General features: G+C 47.4%; 1 protein-coding gene across 2 annotated transcripts in view; it reads left to right on the top strand.

Moving 5' to 3' along the window:
* Positions 1 to 19,807, top strand: part of FCHO2 (FCH and mu domain containing endocytic adaptor 2) — a 1,197,262-nt gene that overhangs the window by 490,699 nt on the left and 686,756 nt on the right. For both annotated transcript variants that reach the window (XM_078675272.1, XM_078675273.1), the window contains exon 8: positions 8,677 to 8,773. In XM_078675272.1, coding sequence (XP_078531398.1) covers positions 8,677 to 8,773 — 97 coding nt within the window. The remainder of the gene's footprint in view (positions 1 to 8,676; positions 8,774 to 19,807) is intronic.

Genomic DNA, 19,807 nt, shown 5'->3' with positions numbered 1-19,807 from the left:
TGAGTGCCACCCAGTTGTGCTACAATGCCTGATTACAGGCTTTATAGTGGCCACATGCATTATGTCCAGTGATGGGTGGGAGGCCCCACAGTGTAGTTGACCAATGTCCCCTGGGTCAAGATCATGTGTGGACAAACATGTCTTGTATGCTTGCGCTCTTCTTGAAAGAGAATAAAGGGCTTTCTAACCATAACCTGTTGAAGTTCAGGATCCTCTAATTTCGCATAATGATCTCCCTTACATGGTTCCATTGACCATGAGGGCAGCCTCAATGTGAAGGCCTCTGTGTGTGTATTACCAAATAGCTATTGGGTTCGAGGCATGTGGGCTGCTAAATTCATATCTTAGCATTAGATCGCCGCCTAGTGTTGGGTCCGGATGATCGCACATTGTTGTCCTGGAAGAGTCTTCGAAGTATCCTGAGATAGGTGGCTCCTCCCCTGGACTACAGTGCGCATGGGCATCGGCTCCATCCCCAGATTGTTTTTTTCCGCCATTGGGTTCGGATGCGGTCTCGACTTCTCTCTGTCGAAACCGAGTAAAACTGATTTTTAAGGCCAAAAGGTCTTGTATTTTATAGCGTCGGTATTGTTTGCGCACGGTCTCGAGTTCTTCCAACTCTTGGAGTCGGATTCAGCGGAGTTTTTCACTCTTCGGACGTCGAGGCCTTCTCATCGCGACACGACCGCAACTTTCCAGCATGGAGCGGAGTCCGTTTAAGTACTGTCCGCTCTGTGGGTCTAAGTACCCACATATAGACGATTCCAAAGGGTCTAAATCGGCGCAAGAGGAGGGATCCTCTACAAAGGGTGGTCGGCACGGATCAACCGCGGCGACACCGTCTAAGCACGCCAAGGCCAGCGCCACGGCTCCGGTTACGCCTGGGACTCCGTTAGTCGGTCGCGTAGTGGACACGGAACCGACGCAGGCGCACGGATCAACAGCTGGCACATCTGCGCGTCGATCCAAGGACTCTGGGTCAGCGACAACTGCATCGGCGTCCAAACCTAAGAAAGGCCACCGTGACGTCGGATCCGAGGGGAAGGTCAAGACATCCTCGTCAGCGCCAAAAGCCACTGTGAGTGAAGCGTCCCCCATCGCCGCTTCGCTACAGAGAATCAGGGACAGGGCCGCTGCTACGTCGGCTCCGTTGCCGTCGCCTCAGACGCCGAAGGACGCTCCGGCAAAGCCTAAGAGTAAGCTTCTCTTCCTTCTGCCGCCGAAAGAGGCTCCGAAGGCCTTTTCCACGAAATCGACGCCAAAGACGTCGGATTCTTCTACGGCAGGAGCGCCTTCAGGTCGAGAACTCGAATCAGAGGACGATTCTGAGCACTTCATCGACGCCAACACAGGCAAATTAACCCTATACAAAAGGAGGATCACTTCAGAGCCTCTGGACTCCTATGTCATCCCACTAAAGAAGAAAAGGGTTCCTCAGGACGCTTCTAACCTCATAGAGCCTATCCAGCCTCCTCCTAGAAGAAGCCCTACTCCCTCACCAGACCAATCTGAGGGTGAGGGATATAATGAAGAGGACCAATACACCTTCCCCATCAATGAACCAGATGCACATCCAGATGCATATGATGACATTGGTGACCAAGGCACCCAGAGTGTGGGGCAAGACCCACAACCTTTCAGTGCACGTGCATCCCCAACAGAGGATTCTGCAGGTTTTCATGCACTAATTGAGAGGGCAGCTGCTAATCATGATGTGGACATGCATGCTGACCCGGTTGAAGAAGACTTTCTCTTTGACACCTTTTCAGTCTCTGAGAGAACTGTAAAGACACTGCCTATGCTCAAGGGAGTCCTCAAACATGCTGCAGACATCTTTAAAGAACCTACCAGGGCGAGAGTGGTCAATCCACGTATTGAAAAAAAGTACAGACCAGCACCTGCAGACCCTGCATACATTCGGGGACAGTTGCCGCTAGACTCCCTGGTGGTCGCCAATGCCCGCAAAAGGGCCAACTCCCAAACAACGGGTGAAGCTCCTCCCCCGGATAAGGAGTCCAAAGTGCTAGAGGCAGGGGGCAAAAGAGTAGCTGCGCAGGCTGCCAACTTTTGGCGTATTTCTAATACACAAGCACTCTTAGCACGTTACGATAGGGCGCATTATGACACCCTAGAGCAGATTGTACAACACCTGCCTCCACAGTTTCAAGAGGGCACAAAACTGCTTATAGAGGAGGGGAAATTGATCTCCAACGCAGCTATCAAGTGTGCACTTGACGCCGCAGACACAGCAGCTAGGGCGATCAACACTAGCGTCATGCTGAGACGACAGGCTTGGCTCCGCATATCTGGGTTTAAACCTGATATTCAGACAACCATCCTTAATCAGCCAGTCAATCCAGATCGACTGTTTGGTCCAGATGTTGACACCACCCTCGAAAAGATAAAAAAGGACACAGAAACTTCTAAGTCCATGGGGGCACTACAGTCACAACAGTTTCGTGGCAATAATTTTCGTCGCTCAGGTGCACGTGGAGTCACCAGAGGACAAATGGGTCAACAATCGCAATTCTCAAGAGGTGGAGCACAATCCTCGTTCACAAAACAGAACAAGGGAGGTTACAGAAATAACAGCAACAGAGGTCGCGGCAGAGGAAACAACAACTCCCGCTCCTCTACCCCAAGCAAACAGTGACTCTCTGTCACTGCCCCCCGACCACTTAACACCTGTCGGGGGGAGACTGCAGCAGTTCCTGCCCGTCTGGAGAAACATCACCACAGACAGGTGGGTGCGACAACTAGTCCAGTATGGTTATTGCCTAGAGTTGAAATCCACTCCACCCAACATCCCGCCAAGGCAAAGGCCTATGTCCGCAGAGCACTTGAACTTATTGCAGCAGGAAGTAGTAGTGATGCTGCAAAAAGGCGCAATCGAGCTCGTGCCGGTGGAGGAGGAAGGCACAGGGGTATATTCCCTGTACTTCCTTATTCCAAAGAAGGACGGATCTCTCAGACCCATTCTAGATCTACGTCCCCTCAACCTGTACATTCTATCAGAACATTTCCATATGCTTACACTGCAACAGATTCTTCCCTTGTTGAACCAAGGGGACTTCTTAGCAACCTTAGATCTCAAGGATGCTTATTTCCACATTCCACTACACCCGTCCCACAGGAAATACCTCAGGTTCACTATTCAAGGCAAGCATTACCAGTTCAAGGTCCTACCCTTCGGAGTGACCACAGCCCCAAGAGTGTTTACCAAGTGTCTGGCGACAGTAGCAGCGCACCTCAGGAGGCAGAACATCCATGTCTACCCCTACCTGGACGACTGGCTCGTTCAAGCCAAGTTGGAACAACAGTGCGCCGCGGACATGTCGACCACCATTCACCTCCTTCACAATCTAGGTTTCTCGTTGAACTACCCAAAGTCGCATCTTCAGCCGGCACATGTCCGGCAGTTTTTAGGTGCGACAATCAATACCCTGACGGCCATGGCTCAACCAAACCAAGTCAGGATAGACAGCATGCAGTCTCTAATCCAAAAGTTCAGACCACAACACTCGCTTCCAGCGAGAGTGTTCATGCAGTTGATAGGCATGATGGCCTCCTGCATCTTCATAGTCCCTCACGCACGGTTACATATGCGCCCGCTCCAGGAGTGCTTAGCAAATCAGTGGACACAGGCTCAGGGACAATTGACAGACCTAGTGTTGGTTACCAGTCGGGCTTACGACTCTCTGCATTGGTGGACTCCACACAACCTTTGCAAGGGCCGACTGTTCCAAGAGCCAGTGCCACAGATTATCCTGACAACGGACGCGTCTCTCCAGGGATGGGGAGCTCATCTGCTCACTTACACAGTGCAGGGACTATGGACGACGCAGCAACAGAAGATGCACATCAACTATCTGGAACTGATGGCAATCTTCATGGCGATCAAGTCCTTCATTGTACATCTGTGCAACAAGGTAGTGTTAGTCCGGACGGACAACATGACCGCGATGTACTACATTCAAAAGCAGGGAGGCACCCACTCGCCACAGCTGTCTCATCTGGCTCAGAGCATGTGGAAGTGGGCCATTCAGAGGAACATTTTCCTCATGGCAGAACACCTCCCGGGAAAGGACAATCAGATGGCGGATCTGCTCAGCAGGTACAGCCATCAAATGCACGAGTGGGAGATACACCCATCTGTCCTCCACCCGTACTTCCAGCAGTGGGGTCATCCGGAGATAGACCTATTTGCCACAAAAGAAAACGCAAAATGCCAACACTTTGCCGCCAGGTTCCCTCACCCACAGTCGCAGGGGAATGCGATATGGATGAACTGGTCAGGCAAATTTGCGTACGCTTTTCCGCCAGCCCCTCTGATACCGCTGGTGGCAAGAAAGCTAAGGCAGCACGCGATGACTCTCATCCTAGTTGCCCCAACGTGGGCGCGCCAAGCATGGTACACCACGTTCCTCGAACTCTCAGTGGTGCCGCATCAAAGACTGCGCCTCACGCCCAGACTTTTGACGCAGAACCATGGAGAAATTCAGCATCCAGATCCGCAACAGCTCAACCTGGCGATCTGGCTCCTGAAGTCCTAGAATTTGGATACCTTAACCTACCTCCGGAATGCATGGACATCATCAAGGAGGCAAGGAAGCCAACTACCAGAGCATGCTATGCTGCAAAATGGAAGCGTTTTGTCATTTACTGTACAGCCAATGACATCAACCCGCTAGATGCATCTATCCCTGACATCATTTGCTATCTGTTGCATCTTTACAAGTGCAATCTAGCGTACACTTCCATTCGGATACATCTATCCGCCATAGCGGCTTACCTTCAGAACAGGCAGCATCTCTCTGTCTTCAGAGTGCCTGCCATTAAAGCCTTTCTTGAAGGCCTGAAACGAGTCATTCCCCCAAGAACACCACCGGCTCCGGTGTGGAACCTCAATGTGGTCCTCACCAGACTGATGGGACCACCTTTTGAGCCACTGCACTCGTGTGAACTCCAGTTCCTAACGTGGAAAGTAGCTTTCCTAATAGCTATTACGTCACTGAGGCGTGTTAGTGAGCTACAAGCGCTCACAATCCAAGAGCCATTCATTCAGATTCATCCAAATAGGGTAGTGCTACGCACTAACCCCAAATTCCTTCCGAAGGTGGTGTCACAGTTTCATCTCAACCAAACTATTGACTTGCCGGCATTCTTTCAAAACCCACAAACGGTGGCGGAAAGAATGCTCCATACCTTAGATGTACGGAGGGCATTGATGTACTACATAGACAGGACACAACCCTTTAGAAAGACAAAACAACTTTTTGTTGCCTTCGCACCACAACACAAAGGCAACCCTATTTCCAAAGCAGGAATAGCCAGGTGGATTGTTAAGTGCATCCAGATATGTTATCAAAAGGCCAAGCGCACTTTAACGATACCCCCAAGGGCGCACTCCACACGCAAATTGGGGGCATCCATGGCTTTCCTAGGGAACATTCCTTTAGAGGATATTTGTAGAGCAGCCACGTGGGTTACACCACATACCTTTACAAAACACTACTGTGTTGATGTACATTCCAAGCAGCAAGCTGCTGTAGGACAAGCTGTTCTCAAAACACTTTTTCAGGTTTCTGCAGCTGGCACGGGCAACCGCCGCTGATGGAGGGACTGCTATGTATTCTATGCTAAGATATGAATTTAGCAGCCCACATGCCTCGAACTGAATATGCTACTTACCAGTATGCATCTGTTCTTGGCATGTAGGGCTGCTAACATTCATATCACCCACCCTCCTCCCCGGTGCCTGTCGCAGCTGCAGATATACTATTGTATTCACTCATTAGCATGGACATCCTTTACACTTTTCACTCCATCTTCTGCCACAATGGCGAAAAACAATCTGGGGATGGAGCCGATGCCCATGCGCACTGTAGTCCAGGGGAGGAGCCACCTATCTCAGGATACTTCGAAGACTCTTCCAGGACAACAATGTGCGATCATCCGGACCCAACACTAGGCGGCGATCTAATGCTAAGATATGAATGTTAGCAGCCCTACATGCCAAGAACAGATGCATACTGGTAAGTAGCATATTCATTACAACTCCATACTCCCACTTGGTGTTGGTTGCTTGTTTCACAATGTGTTTATAGCAACACTTGGATCTCTGGGGAATCCACATAGGTGTGTTCCTGATAAATGGGATTGGAACGATCTCAATAGCACTCTATCTATGTGTAGGCGTCTAGAGGGGTGTATTCATGATTGTTATACTTTTATTTTTTCTCTTTCACAGACATCAATAAAGTGTTACTGATGAATAAGCAAGGTTGCTTTAACCACTTTTTCACTAAATTTCTCATTTGGTCATTTAAAATAAAGGTTAAGAAGGATCAGGACCCTGAAAAATTGGCTGAAACATGTTGGTATATACAGTAGGGGGTAAGGAGTGGTAACTTCTCCCATACACCCTATTCTGTGATATTTTGTAATCCTACCAAGGGAGACCAAAAATAAAGAATAGTAGGTGGTACTTCCTGAGGTAGTTTTAGCACACACTCTTTTTTACACTAGTATTCCATCTTGGGAAAACCTTTCCTCACCTCATTTCACCCTTCTTCTTGCTTGATCTTTTCTTTAAAAAACATTCAGCACTCCGCTCAGTGTGTTGGTCTGCACCTGGGAGTCGTAAGCGTCGTAAGCGGCCATATGATGAAGCATGCCACTAAATAGTGGGTGAGGGCAGTATTTATAAATCTGTGAATTTTCCCCTCTATCCTTCTTTTTGACAGAGACACAGACAGAACTGCTTACAGGATGGTCTCCTCTGTCATGAGTTTTTAGTCCTTCTCTTTTTGTGAGTTGAGTCTTCAATCTCTACCACAGACAATTGAGAGAATCTGAAAAAAGCAGTTAGCCTCAAGCTTTGACTCCAGCTCCAATAACAGCAAAGAACTCTTCAACATAGTCAAAGAATTCTCCAAACACTCGGCTTCAACTAACAATATTACCCCCTCACAGGAACTCTGCGACAACCCTGCAAACTTCTTTCATGTCAAGATTACCAACATCTACAGAAACTTCAAGCCCCAGCCCAAGGCCACCAACTTCTTCAAGCAACGCAATGACCTTGCTTCCGCCAAAGACATACGACTAACCGAATGGAGCCAGCTTGCCCTACAAGACACTGCCTCCATCATGAACTCCGTCCACTCAGGGGCCCCAACCGACCCACGCCCTCACCACATCTTCAACCTAGGCAGAGCCAGATTGAGACACGTACTCAACGACTACCGACGGATATCCCTGCTCCCTTTCCCAACTAAAATATTAGAAAAAGCCATCAACCAACAACTCTCCTCGCATCTGGAACAGAAGCTCCTACTCTACTCCGTCCAGGTATCCTCCCAAAAACCCAACGTACCTCTCCTACCGGTGGTCATCTTCAGGAAACCTCCTTGCCCAAGTCTGCAGTATTTTCTTCGACCCGGAGATCTCCATTGCAAACCGCAGGGCTCCCAACATCTTTTGCGTCCGGCTCCCTCTGTGCCTCTGGTGTTGTAGCTCCTGCGCTGATTGTTGGCCCCTGCAGTGCTGATCCTAACCCTAGGACCTTTGCTCCTAGATCCGAGTGGCCTGCTCGTAAGCAGCCCCCAACCAACTGCACCCTACCCCTTTAGTTAACATTGGGCCTCTGCACCCAGCCACCCTAGTGACGCTGGTGATGCAATTTGAGTGCCTAACTGGACCTGGGGAACCTGGTCCTAAACCCTGAAACCATACTTGCAGGTTGTTTACTTACCTTTAAACCACTAACACTATTTTCTCCACAGAAACCAATGTTACGAGTTTTTGTTTCTAAAATGTTTCGTGTTGAACTGTGTTTTGTATAAAAGAAAAGTAACTGTCCCTTAAATCAAAAAGTGTTTTACTTAACTTTGTATTGTAGGATCCAGGGTGTGATATCTAGGCATATCACCCCAAATAGTCGATGTAATCTAAAAGTACTCCAAAGTAATCTCTATGTATTTTAAACAGTTTTAAAAGCAAGTACAAACTTGTAATGATTGCAATTTCAACCACAACTGCATTTCCTTGCAAAGATTTGCATTTGAAAGTATATTTCACTTACCTGTGCCAAGTCCTGCTTGGTTCTAGGAATAAAACATAAGTATACCTTTTTATACTTACCTAATTGGTCTGTATACTGTGAGTATGCGCCATCAGTCTTGATTGAGTGAATGCAATAAATGCTTAACACACCCTCCTGATAAGCCTTACTGCTCGGTCAGACTACCACAAAAAGAGCTGCTAGTGATGATCTAATTTAGCTTAGGCTATTGCTTTGGGGATTCACTGGAATCTGTGCACACTATACCTTACTTCGGTATAGAATATACAGAGCCAGCTTCCTACACTGTGGGGGGAGGATCTAACAGTATTCAGCTGAAAGGACTGGGTCATGTTGCTCAGGAAAGATCCAAACCATCGTAGGCCTGTAGAATGGAGCCCTAACTCATGAAGTTTTGTTATCATTTGGATCAACGAAGCTTTATAGTAAACAATGGAAGAAACCACACAAAAAAAGGTTTGCATTTGAAATATCGGTGAGCAATCAGTTTTTCATTTTGAGCAAAAAGTGTTATTAACCAGTGACTTTTTTCTGCTTTCTATCAAAACCTCTTAGTTAAAATGTTTTTCCATTGTCTCTTTTCCTTGAAGATCAATGAAGAATTTATAAGCAACATGGCAAATACGACAGTAGAAAGCTTGATACAAAAATTTGTTGAAACCAAAGGTACAGGCAAGGAGAGACCAGGTAAGGTCATGCAATAAAGGCAGCCTTTTATATCACTGGCTAAGATTGTTGTGCAACTAAGTGATCTTGCAGAATGTATTATGACATGTCCTGCCCACATTTAAAAAAAAAATCAAAGTATGTCTTAATATATGTGATTTAGGGATGTATGACATTACAACGCATGCTTTTACATCGCATGCCTTTACAACGCGTTTTTTACAACGAAAACCTTTACAACGCATAGCGATTTGGGGTGCTGGATAGTGAATAGTTTAATTTACTATTCCAACTCCAGTCCCCGTGGACACTAGGGAAGGTGTGGGATAGTAAATTAAACGTACTCCCTATCCTAGAGCGCCCCCCAGCGCAATGCGTTGTAATGGTTTGCGTTGTAAAAGTTGCGTCGTAAAGGCACTGCGTGGTAAAAGTTGCGTTGTAAAGGATGTTTCCCGTGATTTAGCCTTGTTTGATCTGAGACAAAAAAACATCGGATAGCATATCTGAATGTTTGTCTTGTCCCTGGATAGAATTTCTAAAGTGGGATCCTCTTGGGGGCCGCTGTTACCTGAATGTGTAGATCTACAAATGTTAGTGGCCGGACGTTAAGCCCATCATTGTGTAGGGCAACCCCCCTGTATTGTCTGTATGCTTCCCATTAATAAAATGTCATATATTTAACAAAATGTATGGTATTTAAAGTATATACAAACATTTATATTGTTGGGTCCATACAGTCATGTTCGTCACTGTTTGAGGTTAGTCTAAAAATGTGAATGATTTTTGCATTGTAGGATCTGCTGTGATAGTCATGAACACTTCCATAGTACTGCCCTATTTAGGTCTGCCCTTTGAGACAGATGTCTCTCAAGACCATTATTTAAATAAAATAAAAAGAAATGTCAATTATGCTCACATTTATGGGCTTTTGGTAGGTGGTCTTCATTCATTTGTCTGTTGAATTGTTGCTCACGCTTCTGCCAACCACAGCATAGGTGAGTGCCTCACTCCACTTCAGCTATTGGCTCACCTCTATGTGACTGACTGTATTTTGCTTCTGTACATCCGTAATGTAAATAGTCTTCTTCAGTTCCAGGGCTGGTGATGCAATGTGTGCCACTTTTAGCTGTGTTTGCTCTGAAGAAATACTATCTATCTATCTATCTAATATATATATATATATATATATATATATATCTATATATCAACAAAACGATCACTCCTTTCAAGTAACCAGAGGACACAGCGGGGATGCGTTTGGGAGTTCCTTTAATGACCTTTGCTCGGCATGATGCATTTCGGCTTGTGTCTGCCTTCCTCAGATGCCGCTTGCAAACAAAGGGTCCACTTTGCCTCTTCCCTTGAAATGCTATGTCCCTCCCTTTTGTCGGAGGTCTTCTGGCTCCACTTGATCGGATGCAGCTGCAGTTGGGTGTTGGAGACTGCAACTACCATAGTTCCATGTTCCGGTAAGTACCACTCGTGGAGTCAGGAGTCCGCTCACATGAGCGCTGTTGTGCCTGGCAAGGGTTTGATGTTCAAATGGAACCCCTATATTAATGTCCAGGACTCCCTTGGATCCCCAACGTTCTGCCCCATTCACAAAAAGCAATCCGGGCCGTGAAACAGGAATGTAATCTTCCTGTCTCACCGTGAAGTCACAGTCTGTACCTGACAGCGGCCACTTGATTGGTTTGCTTCCGAGGCGGTCCTGCGGCATGCGATCCCTCGGTAAAGAAAATTTGCCACGTTGCCAACAGACCACAGGACACTTGTTGAACGGGTCCTCCAACACGCGTGCTGGCAGCGCGTGAAAATATCAACAAAACGATCACTCCTTTCAAGTAACCAGAGGACACAGCGGGGATGCGTTTGGGAGTTCCTTTAATGACCTTTTATATGGAATATGCTACTTACCAGTATGCATCCGTTCTTGGCATGTAGGGCTGCTGACATTCATATCTGTACATAGATCGCCGCCTAGTGTTGGGTCCGGATGATTGCACATTGTTGTCCTGGAAGAGTCTTCGAAGTATCACGAGATAGGTGGCTCCCCCCTTGGACTACAGTGCGCATGGGCATCCTCTCCATCCCCAGATTGTTTTTCGCCATTGTGGCAGAGATGGAGTATAGTACAGTAAGAGATGTCCATGCAAAGAGTGAATGCTACAGCTGCGACAGGCACCGGGGAGGCGGGCGGGCGATATGAATGTCAGCATCCCTACATGCCAATAACAGATGCATACTGGTAAGTAGCATATTCCGTTCGAGGCATGTGGGCTGCTGAATTCATATCTGTGCATAGAATGTATAGCAGTATCTCCCCTAGCGGTGGTTGCCTGTGCCAGCTGCAACAGTCTGAAAGAGAGTCTTTAGGACAGCCTGTCCTACAGCAGCTTGCGGTTTGGAATGTACATCTACACAATAGTGTTTGGTAAATGTATGTATGGTTGACCATGTGGCTGCTCTACAAATTTCGTGTAAAGGAATATTTCCTAGGAAAGCCATGGTTGCCCCTAGTTTGCGTGTAGAATGCACCCTAGGGGGACTGTTAATGTGCGTTTTGCTTTTAAATAACATATCTGAATGCACTTAACGATCCATCTGGCTATACCTGATTTTGAAATAGGGTTACCCTTGTGTTGCGGTGAGAAAGCAACAAACAACTGTTTTGTTTTTCGAAATGCTTTAGTTCTATCTATATAGTATAGCAGAGCTCTCTTGACATCTAGCGTATGCAAGGCCCTTTCTGCTACTGTTTGTGGATTTTGAAAGAACACTGGCAGTTCTATTGTCTGATTTATATGAAATGGGATACCACTTTTGGCATGAATTTAGGGTTTGTTTTGAGAACTACTCTATTTGCATGTACTTGAATGTATGGTTCTTGAATAGTTAGGGCTTGCAGCTCACTAACTCTTTTAAGTGCAGTAATGGCAATAAGGAAAGCCACCTTCCAAGTAAGAAACTGTATTTCGCATGAGTGTAGTGGCTCAAAAGGTGGTCCCATAAGTCTGGTTAAAACAATGTTTAGATTCCAGACTGGTGAAGGTGGGTGCGTTGGAGGAATTACTCGTTTAAGTCCTTCCATAAATGCTTTAATTGCTGGCACTCTAAACAGTGAAAGGTGTTGCCTGTTTTGGAGATAAGCTGCTAGCGCCGCTAAATGTATCCTGATGGACGAGTAGGCTAAATTGCAGCGTTGTAGGTGCAAGAGATAGCAGATGATGTTTTGTGTAGAAGCATCTAATAGGTTTATATCATTGTTTCTGCAGTTAATGACGAAACGTTTCCATTTTGCTGCATAACATGCCCTTGTAGTGGGTTTTCTTGCCTCTTTGATAATATTCATACAGTCTGGAGGCAAGTTTAGGTAGCCAAACTCTAGGATTTCAGGAGCCAGATCGCCTGGTTCATCTGTTGTGGATCTGGGTGTTGGATTTCTCCATTGCTCTGAGTTAGAAGACTGTGTGTGAGTCGCAGTCTTTGATGAGGCACCACTGACAGTTCTAGGAACGTTGTGTAGCATGGTTGCCTTGCCCATGTGGGAGCAACTAGGATTAGCGTCAACGAATGTTGCCGCATTTTGCGTGCCACTAGCGGTATTAGTGGAGCTGGGGGAAAAGCGTACGCAAATCTGCCTGACCAGTTCATCCATATCGCATTGCCCTGCGACTACGGATGTGGGAACCTGGCGGCAAAGTACTGCATTTTGCGTTTTCGCTTGAGGCAAAATGGTCTATCTCCGGGTGTCCCCACTTCCGGAAGAATGGTTGGAGCACGTTGGGGTGAATCTCCCATTCGTGCATTTGTTGACTGTGCCTGCTGAGCAGGTCGGCTATTTGATTGTGTTTACCTGGGAGGTGTTCCGCCATGAGGAACATGTTCCTTTGAATGGCCCATTTCCACACACTTTGAGCTAGATGTGATAGCTGTGGGGAATGTGTTCCTCCCTGTTTCTGAATGTAATACATAGCTGTCATGTTTTCCGTCCGGATCAACACAGTCTTGTTGCATAGGTGTTTTTTTAACGCTTTTAGTGCTAGAAAGATCGCCATCAGTTCTAGTAGATTGATGTGCATCTTCTTTTGTTGTATTGTCCATAGACCCTGGACTGGGTAATGCAGGACATGGGCTCCCCATCCTAGCAGGGATGCGTCCGCCGTCATTACGATTTGTGGGATAGGCTCCTGGAACAGTCGTCATTTGCAAAGGTTTTGCGGATTCCACCAATGCAGAGAGCTGTATGCCCGACTGGTCACCAACACTAGGTCTTTTAATTGTCCCTGAGCCTGGTTCCACTGCCGTGCTAGGCACTCCTGTAGCGGACGCATGTGTAGTCTGGCATGAGGGACTATGAATATGCATGAGGCCATCATGCCTATTAGTTGCATAAACACTCAAGCTAGCAATGTGTGTTGTGGTTTGAACCTTTGGATTAACATTTGCACTCCGTTGATCCATGCTGCATTTGGGTATGCCTTTGCTGCTAGTGTATCTATTGTTGCTCCCAGATACTGTTGGACGTGGGAGAGTTGTAGGTGTGACTTTGGGTAGTTTAACGAGAAGCCTAGACTGTGCAGGAGATGAATGGTGTTTGACATGTGGCTGGCACATTGCTGGCCCGATGGCTCGTGTATTAGCCAATCGTCCAGATATGGGTACACATGAATGTGTTGTCTCCTGAGATGTGCCGCCACTGTTGCTAGGCATTTGGTGAACACCCGTGGAGCTGTTGTTACTCCGAATGGTAGGACTTTGAACTGGTAGTGCTGTCCTTGAATAGTAAACCTCAGATACTTTCTGTGAGCAGGGTGTATTGGTATATGAAAGTATGCGTCTTTGAGGTCTAGAGTTGCTAGGAAGTCTCCCTGACGCAGCAGTGGTAAGACTTATTGCAGAGTGAGCATGTGAAAATGCTCTGATAAAATGTACAGGTTGAGGGGCCTGAGGTCCAATATTGGTCTGAGAGAACCGTCCTTTTTTGGAATGAGGAAGTATAGTGAGTATACTCCTGTTCCTTGATGTTCGAGTGGGACTGGTTCTATGGCCCCCTTTTGTAGCATACTGATGACCTCTTGCTGCAGTAATGTTATATGTTCCTTTGACATTGGACGGTGTATGGGTGGTATGTTGGGTAGTGTTGATGTGAGTTCTAGGTAATAGCCATGTTTGATAATTTGCCTGACCCACTTGTCTGTAGTGATGTTTAACCAGAGTGGCAGGAACTGTTGTAGTCTTCCCCTGACCGGTGTTATATGGTCTGGGGGTAGTGCCATGAAGTCACTGTTTGGTGTTAGTGGAGGATCTATTGGCATTGCCTCCACGCCCTCTGCCCTTTATTTCCTCTGTATCCACCCCTGTTTGTGTTTTTATTGTATGTGGATTGCGTATTACTTTTGTACGTGGAGGATTGCTGCGATGTGTTACCTCACGCTCCTCCTCTATAGTTGGAGCGATGAAAGGAGCCTCTGTGTTGTTGGGACTGAAGAACTCCCATGGACTTTGCAGTCTCCGTGTCCTTTATCATTGTGTCCAGAATTGAGTCAACTGCTGGACCAAACAAAAAATCTGGATTTATAGGCTGGTTAAGAATTGTGGCCTGTACTTCACTCTGAAATCGAGATTTGCGAAGCCATGCGTGCCTCCTAAGCAGTACGTTTGTGTTGATAGATTTGGCAGCTGTATCTGCCGTGTCTAGAGCATACTTAATGGAGGCATTGGTGATGAGCTTTCCCTCCTGTATAAGTTCATCCGCCTGCTCTTTGAAAGGCTCAGGTAAGTGTTGGAGAAGTCCTTCTAAACTGTCATAGTGCGCCCTCTCATATCTGGCCAGCAAGGCCTGAGTATTGGCTATTCTCCATGAGTTTGCTGCTTGAGCTGCCACTCTTTTGCCTGATGCTTCTAAAATCTTAGACTCCTTGTCAGGAGGAGGAGCCTCTCCAGTAGTTTGTGAATTAGCACGCTTTCGTGCGTTGGATACCACCAATGAGTCTAAGGACAGTTGTCCCCTGATGTAAGTAGGGTCTACTGGTGCAGCCCTATACTTCTCCAGTATTAGGGGTGTCTTTCATAGATTCACATGCCTGAATCATTCCCCGTCGTCGGAGTGGGAGTCCCACGGTACATAAAAAAGCAATAATATGCCATAAATATGTAGTAATACCAATAGAAATGAACCAGGAAGTAAAGCAGCCAATGGTACAGTAGGCAAAAAACTTCCACATCTATGACTCTCATAGTCATTATGTATAGTCCAAACCACAGCCAATCAGGCGCCAGCACCCACCAGAATGTTCTCCCCAGAGGCTCAGGCTCTCAGATTTTCTACCGCACGTCGTGTGTAAGGGAGTCTCCCTGAGCTCTGCTCAGTTTCTTACTTCTAACTTCATTTGTTTCTACTTTTAAGGATGTCTTCTAAGAAATCTCTCTTTAGAGCCTGTGACTGCTGTGGTAAGCTTCGGCTTTTTGAAAAAGATCCACATAAAAAGTGTATCTATTGTCTCTACCCAGATCACCAGGCCTCTGACTGTAAGATCTGCAGAACCATGCCTCAAAAGACTCTCAGGGATAGAGAGGGTCGTTTACTTCTGTGGTTGAAAAGGCTAAAGGATTCTTCTAATCCTGTTTCTGAGGTAGGAAGCGTCACCTCTGGTTCTACTTCAGCCTCCAGGAAGAGGCCTGCGCCTGAGGGAATGTCATCTCCCAAGGCTAAACTGCCTAGAAAACAACCACCTGCTAAGGGACTGGATCAGCCTTCTACTTCTTAGGCTGTCCCCACAACCAAGGGCATGGAAGGAGCTTCTGCTTCCAAAAAGGGGAAAAACCTCAAGTTTCCCCTATCTTCTGAGAGGATTTTACCACAGACTTCGTCTCCAACTCCTGCGATGTCCTCTTCAGCTTCCTCGTTGACGAGAACGACGACTTCAGTGACATCGACGGTAACATTTTTCTCTCCTAAACCTGGTATGGTTATGTCATCGTCTACGGCGTTTCCAACTATGGTATTTGTATCTGTGAGGCCTGTTTCGTCGACGTCCGTCGTCGACGCCTCGTCGTCGACACCTCTAAAGGCTTTACCGCCGACGAAAAAGGCTCCGTCGACGAGCTCGTTGTCAGGCTCTACGCCGTCGACGAAAATAACACCGTCGACGAAGAGTGACTCGTCGACGAAGAGTGTCCCGTCGACGAAGAGTGTCCCGTCGACGAAGAGTGTCCCGTCGACGAAGAGTGTCCCGTCGACGACGAGTGTCCCGTCGACGACGAGTGTTCCGTCGACGACGAGTGTTCCGTCGACGAGAGGTGTTCCGTCGACGACAAAACCATCGGGAGGTAATCCTCCGACGACGCCGCAGTTGTCATCATGCACAGCACTACAAGTGTGGTCTCCGTCGACGGTGTTTTTAACACCACGGCAAGCATCAGAGCAACTGCGCAACACTGCAATGAGGCTTTCACCCCTTTGTATTTCACCTCAAAAGGTGTCCTCTGAAGTGCTAGACCAACTTCTGGACTCTGACAGTGAGAATGAGATGGTCCAGAATACTTTTGGGCAAGCTACTATTCCATCGGAGTTACATATTAAACTTCAAGATGAAGAATATGATGATACTCACTCTCCTGTTGATGTGTCGATGCCTGTGAGTACCCCTGTTGCTCAAGTTCCTTTGGATTTAATATCCAACTTACAATTTATGCTGGACGATTACTATCGGAGGTTCCCACCATCTGAATCAGCAGGTTCTGGACCGGCAACTCCAACTTCGGAAACGCCTCCACCCGTGCTCCCAACGGTGTGTCCGCCTTCACATCCACAACCTGCTCACGAGGAAGACCCGCAATCTTCGGATGATGACGACCAACGGGAAGAAGGAGAAGTGGATGATTTGTCGGAGTGGGATGACTATCAGGTACAATCTCCTTCAACATCTCCTCAGACTGCATCGGCCTCCCCTCCGGTGGATGTAGCGAATTTTCACTTGTTGATGGAGCGTGCGACCGAACGCTTTCATATGAAGATGGAGCATACGCAACAAGAATGTTTCCTTTACGATTTTAAGGATCAGCCCAGACGACAAATTAGAACAATACCCATCGTGGATTTCATCTGGAAGGAAGGTGTTAAGGTGATGTCAACGCCGGCTTCCATTCCTCCGGTCTTGCCACGAATTGATAAGAAATATAAAGCTCCCGAAAAAACGCCTGCATGTCTTCTTGGACAGGCAAAACTTGACTCAGTAATTGTCCAGGCGGCTCAGAAAAGAGCCAGAAATCCGTCCTCTGCAGTTACGGCGCCGCCGGATAGAGATGGCAGACGCCTAGACTCAATCGGAAAACGAGTTTCCACCATGGCTGCAACAACTGTCCGTGCTGCCAATGCATTGGCCATCTTAGGTCGGTACGACCGCCAAATGTGGTCTGACATCTCACCATTTATAGATCTCCTCCCTGAGCCATCCAAGGCTGAAGCACTCCGAATTCTTCAAGAAGGTCAAAGGACCTCTGAAGAGATGATCGATTCAGCTGTTGATGTTGCACCCACAGGATTTCGTCAATTGGCAGGAGCTGCTGTTCTGCGTAGACAGGGATGGTTACGTTCCACTGCTTTCAGACAGGAGGTCCAAAACCGAGTTCTAGACATGCCATTTGATGGCGAATATTTATTCGGCCCCAAGGTAGAGGAGGCTTTACAGACTATAAAAAAGGATACTGAAACAGTCAGATCCTTAGGCACTCTACAATTCCACAAGCCGCCCTTTCGAGGAGCGAGAGGACGAGGAACGTCCTTCAATAGAGGTGGATACCAGCAACAACAACAACAATCCTCATACCGACAAGGTAATCAGCGCTACCAGGCACAGCGCTACCAGTCTTATGGGCAGAAGAGATCTCAATACACCACAAACCGGGGTAAGGCTAACTACCGCGGCAAGGACAAGCGACAATGAAACTTTTCACCTGCCACCACCATCTTTCCACCCTCACAAAAGACTTGGCGGAAGAATATCCAAATTTTACTCCAATTGGCAGTCTATAACAACAGACAAATGAGTCCTAGATATTGTGGCCAGGGGCCATGCCCTAGAATTCGAAAAATTCCCTCCAAATGTACCGCCAAAAGGACCGCCTCCAGCTCACCTGAAGGAGCTGCTTACCCAAATCAAAATGATGATACAAAAAGGAGCGATCGAGAGCGTTCCTCAGAGGATGAGAGGAATAGGATTTTACTCCAGGTTCTTCCTGATAAGGAAAAAGAACGGGGAGTGGCGCCCGATCCTCGATCTTCGCGCCTTAAACAAATATCTAAGGAAATTGACATTCCGGATGCTATCTCTTCAGGAAATTTTGCATCTTCTAGCAGCAGGAGATTGCATGGTCACCTTAGATCTCCAGGATGCATATTTCCACATCCCCATCCTTCCTCGCCACAGGAAATTCCTTCGCTTCAGGGTGGCTGGCAGGGACTACCAGTTCAAGGTCCTTCCTTTCGGACTACGGTCCGCTCCAAGAGTTTTTACAAAAGTGTTAGCTCCAGTAGCTGCACACCTCCGGCTGGAGGGAATACAAATTTTCCCATATCTGGACGACTGCCTTATAAAGGGCAATTCTCACGGAACCGTTCAATGTCACCTTCAACAGTGTCTGCACCTGTTTCAATCTCTAGGCCTGACAATAAATTTCAGCAAATCCCAACTGCAATCGTCTCAAAGAATAGCATTCTTAGGAGCGATTTTGGACACTCAAAAATGCAAAGCTTTCGTCTCCAAGGAGAGACAACTGAAAATAAGTCGGCTGGCACAAGATCTCATGCAAAGAAAGTCAGTTTCTGTCCGACTATACAAATCCTTTCTAGGGATGGCATCGGCTTGTATTCCATTACTTCCAAATTGCCGACTTCAAATGAGGCCGCTTCAGGAGGAACTAACCTTGCAGTGGCAGCAGGTTTCAGGCACTTTCGAGGACCTCATTCAAATCACGCCACTCATGAAGAAGTCTCTTCTTTGGTGGACACAGAGGTGTCATCTGAGTCAGGGTCATGCGTTCCTTCAAGAAACACCAAGTCTGACCATCACTACAGACGCATCCCTCGAGGGCTGGGGGGCTCATCTACAAGGCCTCACGATCAGCGGCAAATGGACTGCGCAACAGAAACGGTGGCACATCAATCGTTTGGAACTGAGAGCCATTTTTCTTGCACTCAAGGCGTTTTGTGCCATCATTCAGGACACCAATGTGTTGATAAGAACAGACAACACAACAAGTATGCACTACGTCAACAAGCAGGGGGGAACTCGATCTCTTCTCCTGTTTCAAGAGGCGCAGGAATTATGGACATGGGCTCTTCACCACAATGTACAGTTGCAAGCAGTGCATGTTCCGGGAACGGAAAACGTCCTTGCGGACGCACTCAGCAGGACAACGATCACCACCCACGAATGGGAGCTTCACCAGGAAACAGTGGACCACATCTTTCATCAGTGGGGTTGGCCAGACCTGGATCTATTTGCGACAAGTACCAACAGCAAATGCCTGAGCTTCGCGAGCTGGCACCCCCACAAGAATTCTCTGGGGAATGCGTTCTCCATCGATTGGTCTCTGACGTTTGCATACGCTTTCCCACCGATTCCACTAGTCCCAAGGGTTCTGCGGAAGATGAAGAAGGAACCTTGCCGACTGATCCTGATTGCGCCCAGATGGCCGCGCCAGTATTGGTTTACAGAGCTCCTCCTACTGTCAGAGAGCAAGCCAATTCAGTTACATCCAATCCCGAACTTGCTCAGTATTCAGGAAGGTCAAGTCTTCCATCCGGACCCAGCATCGCTGAGATTAGCGGCCTGGCTCCTGAACACCATGAGTTTGCACACCTGAACATCCCGGCAGACTGTAAAGAGGTGTTGGCCAAAGCTAGAGCGCCCGCTACCATCAAGACATACAGTCTGAAATGGAAACGCTTCTGTATCTGGTGCCGTTCAGCAGGGGATCACCCTTTTTTAGCAAAACCTGAGGAAATTCTTCCTTTCTTCTTGCAGTTGGCACGAACAGGTCTGTCCCATG

Source organism: Lissotriton helveticus, chromosome 2_1 (genome assembly GCF_964261635.1).
Source record: "Lissotriton helveticus chromosome 2_1, aLisHel1.1, whole genome shotgun sequence".
Lineage (NCBI taxonomy): Eukaryota > Metazoa > Chordata > Amphibia > Caudata > Salamandridae > Lissotriton > Lissotriton helveticus.
The sequence above is the reverse complement of the archived record's forward strand: the minus strand, read 5'-3'. Positions and strand labels throughout refer to the sequence as shown.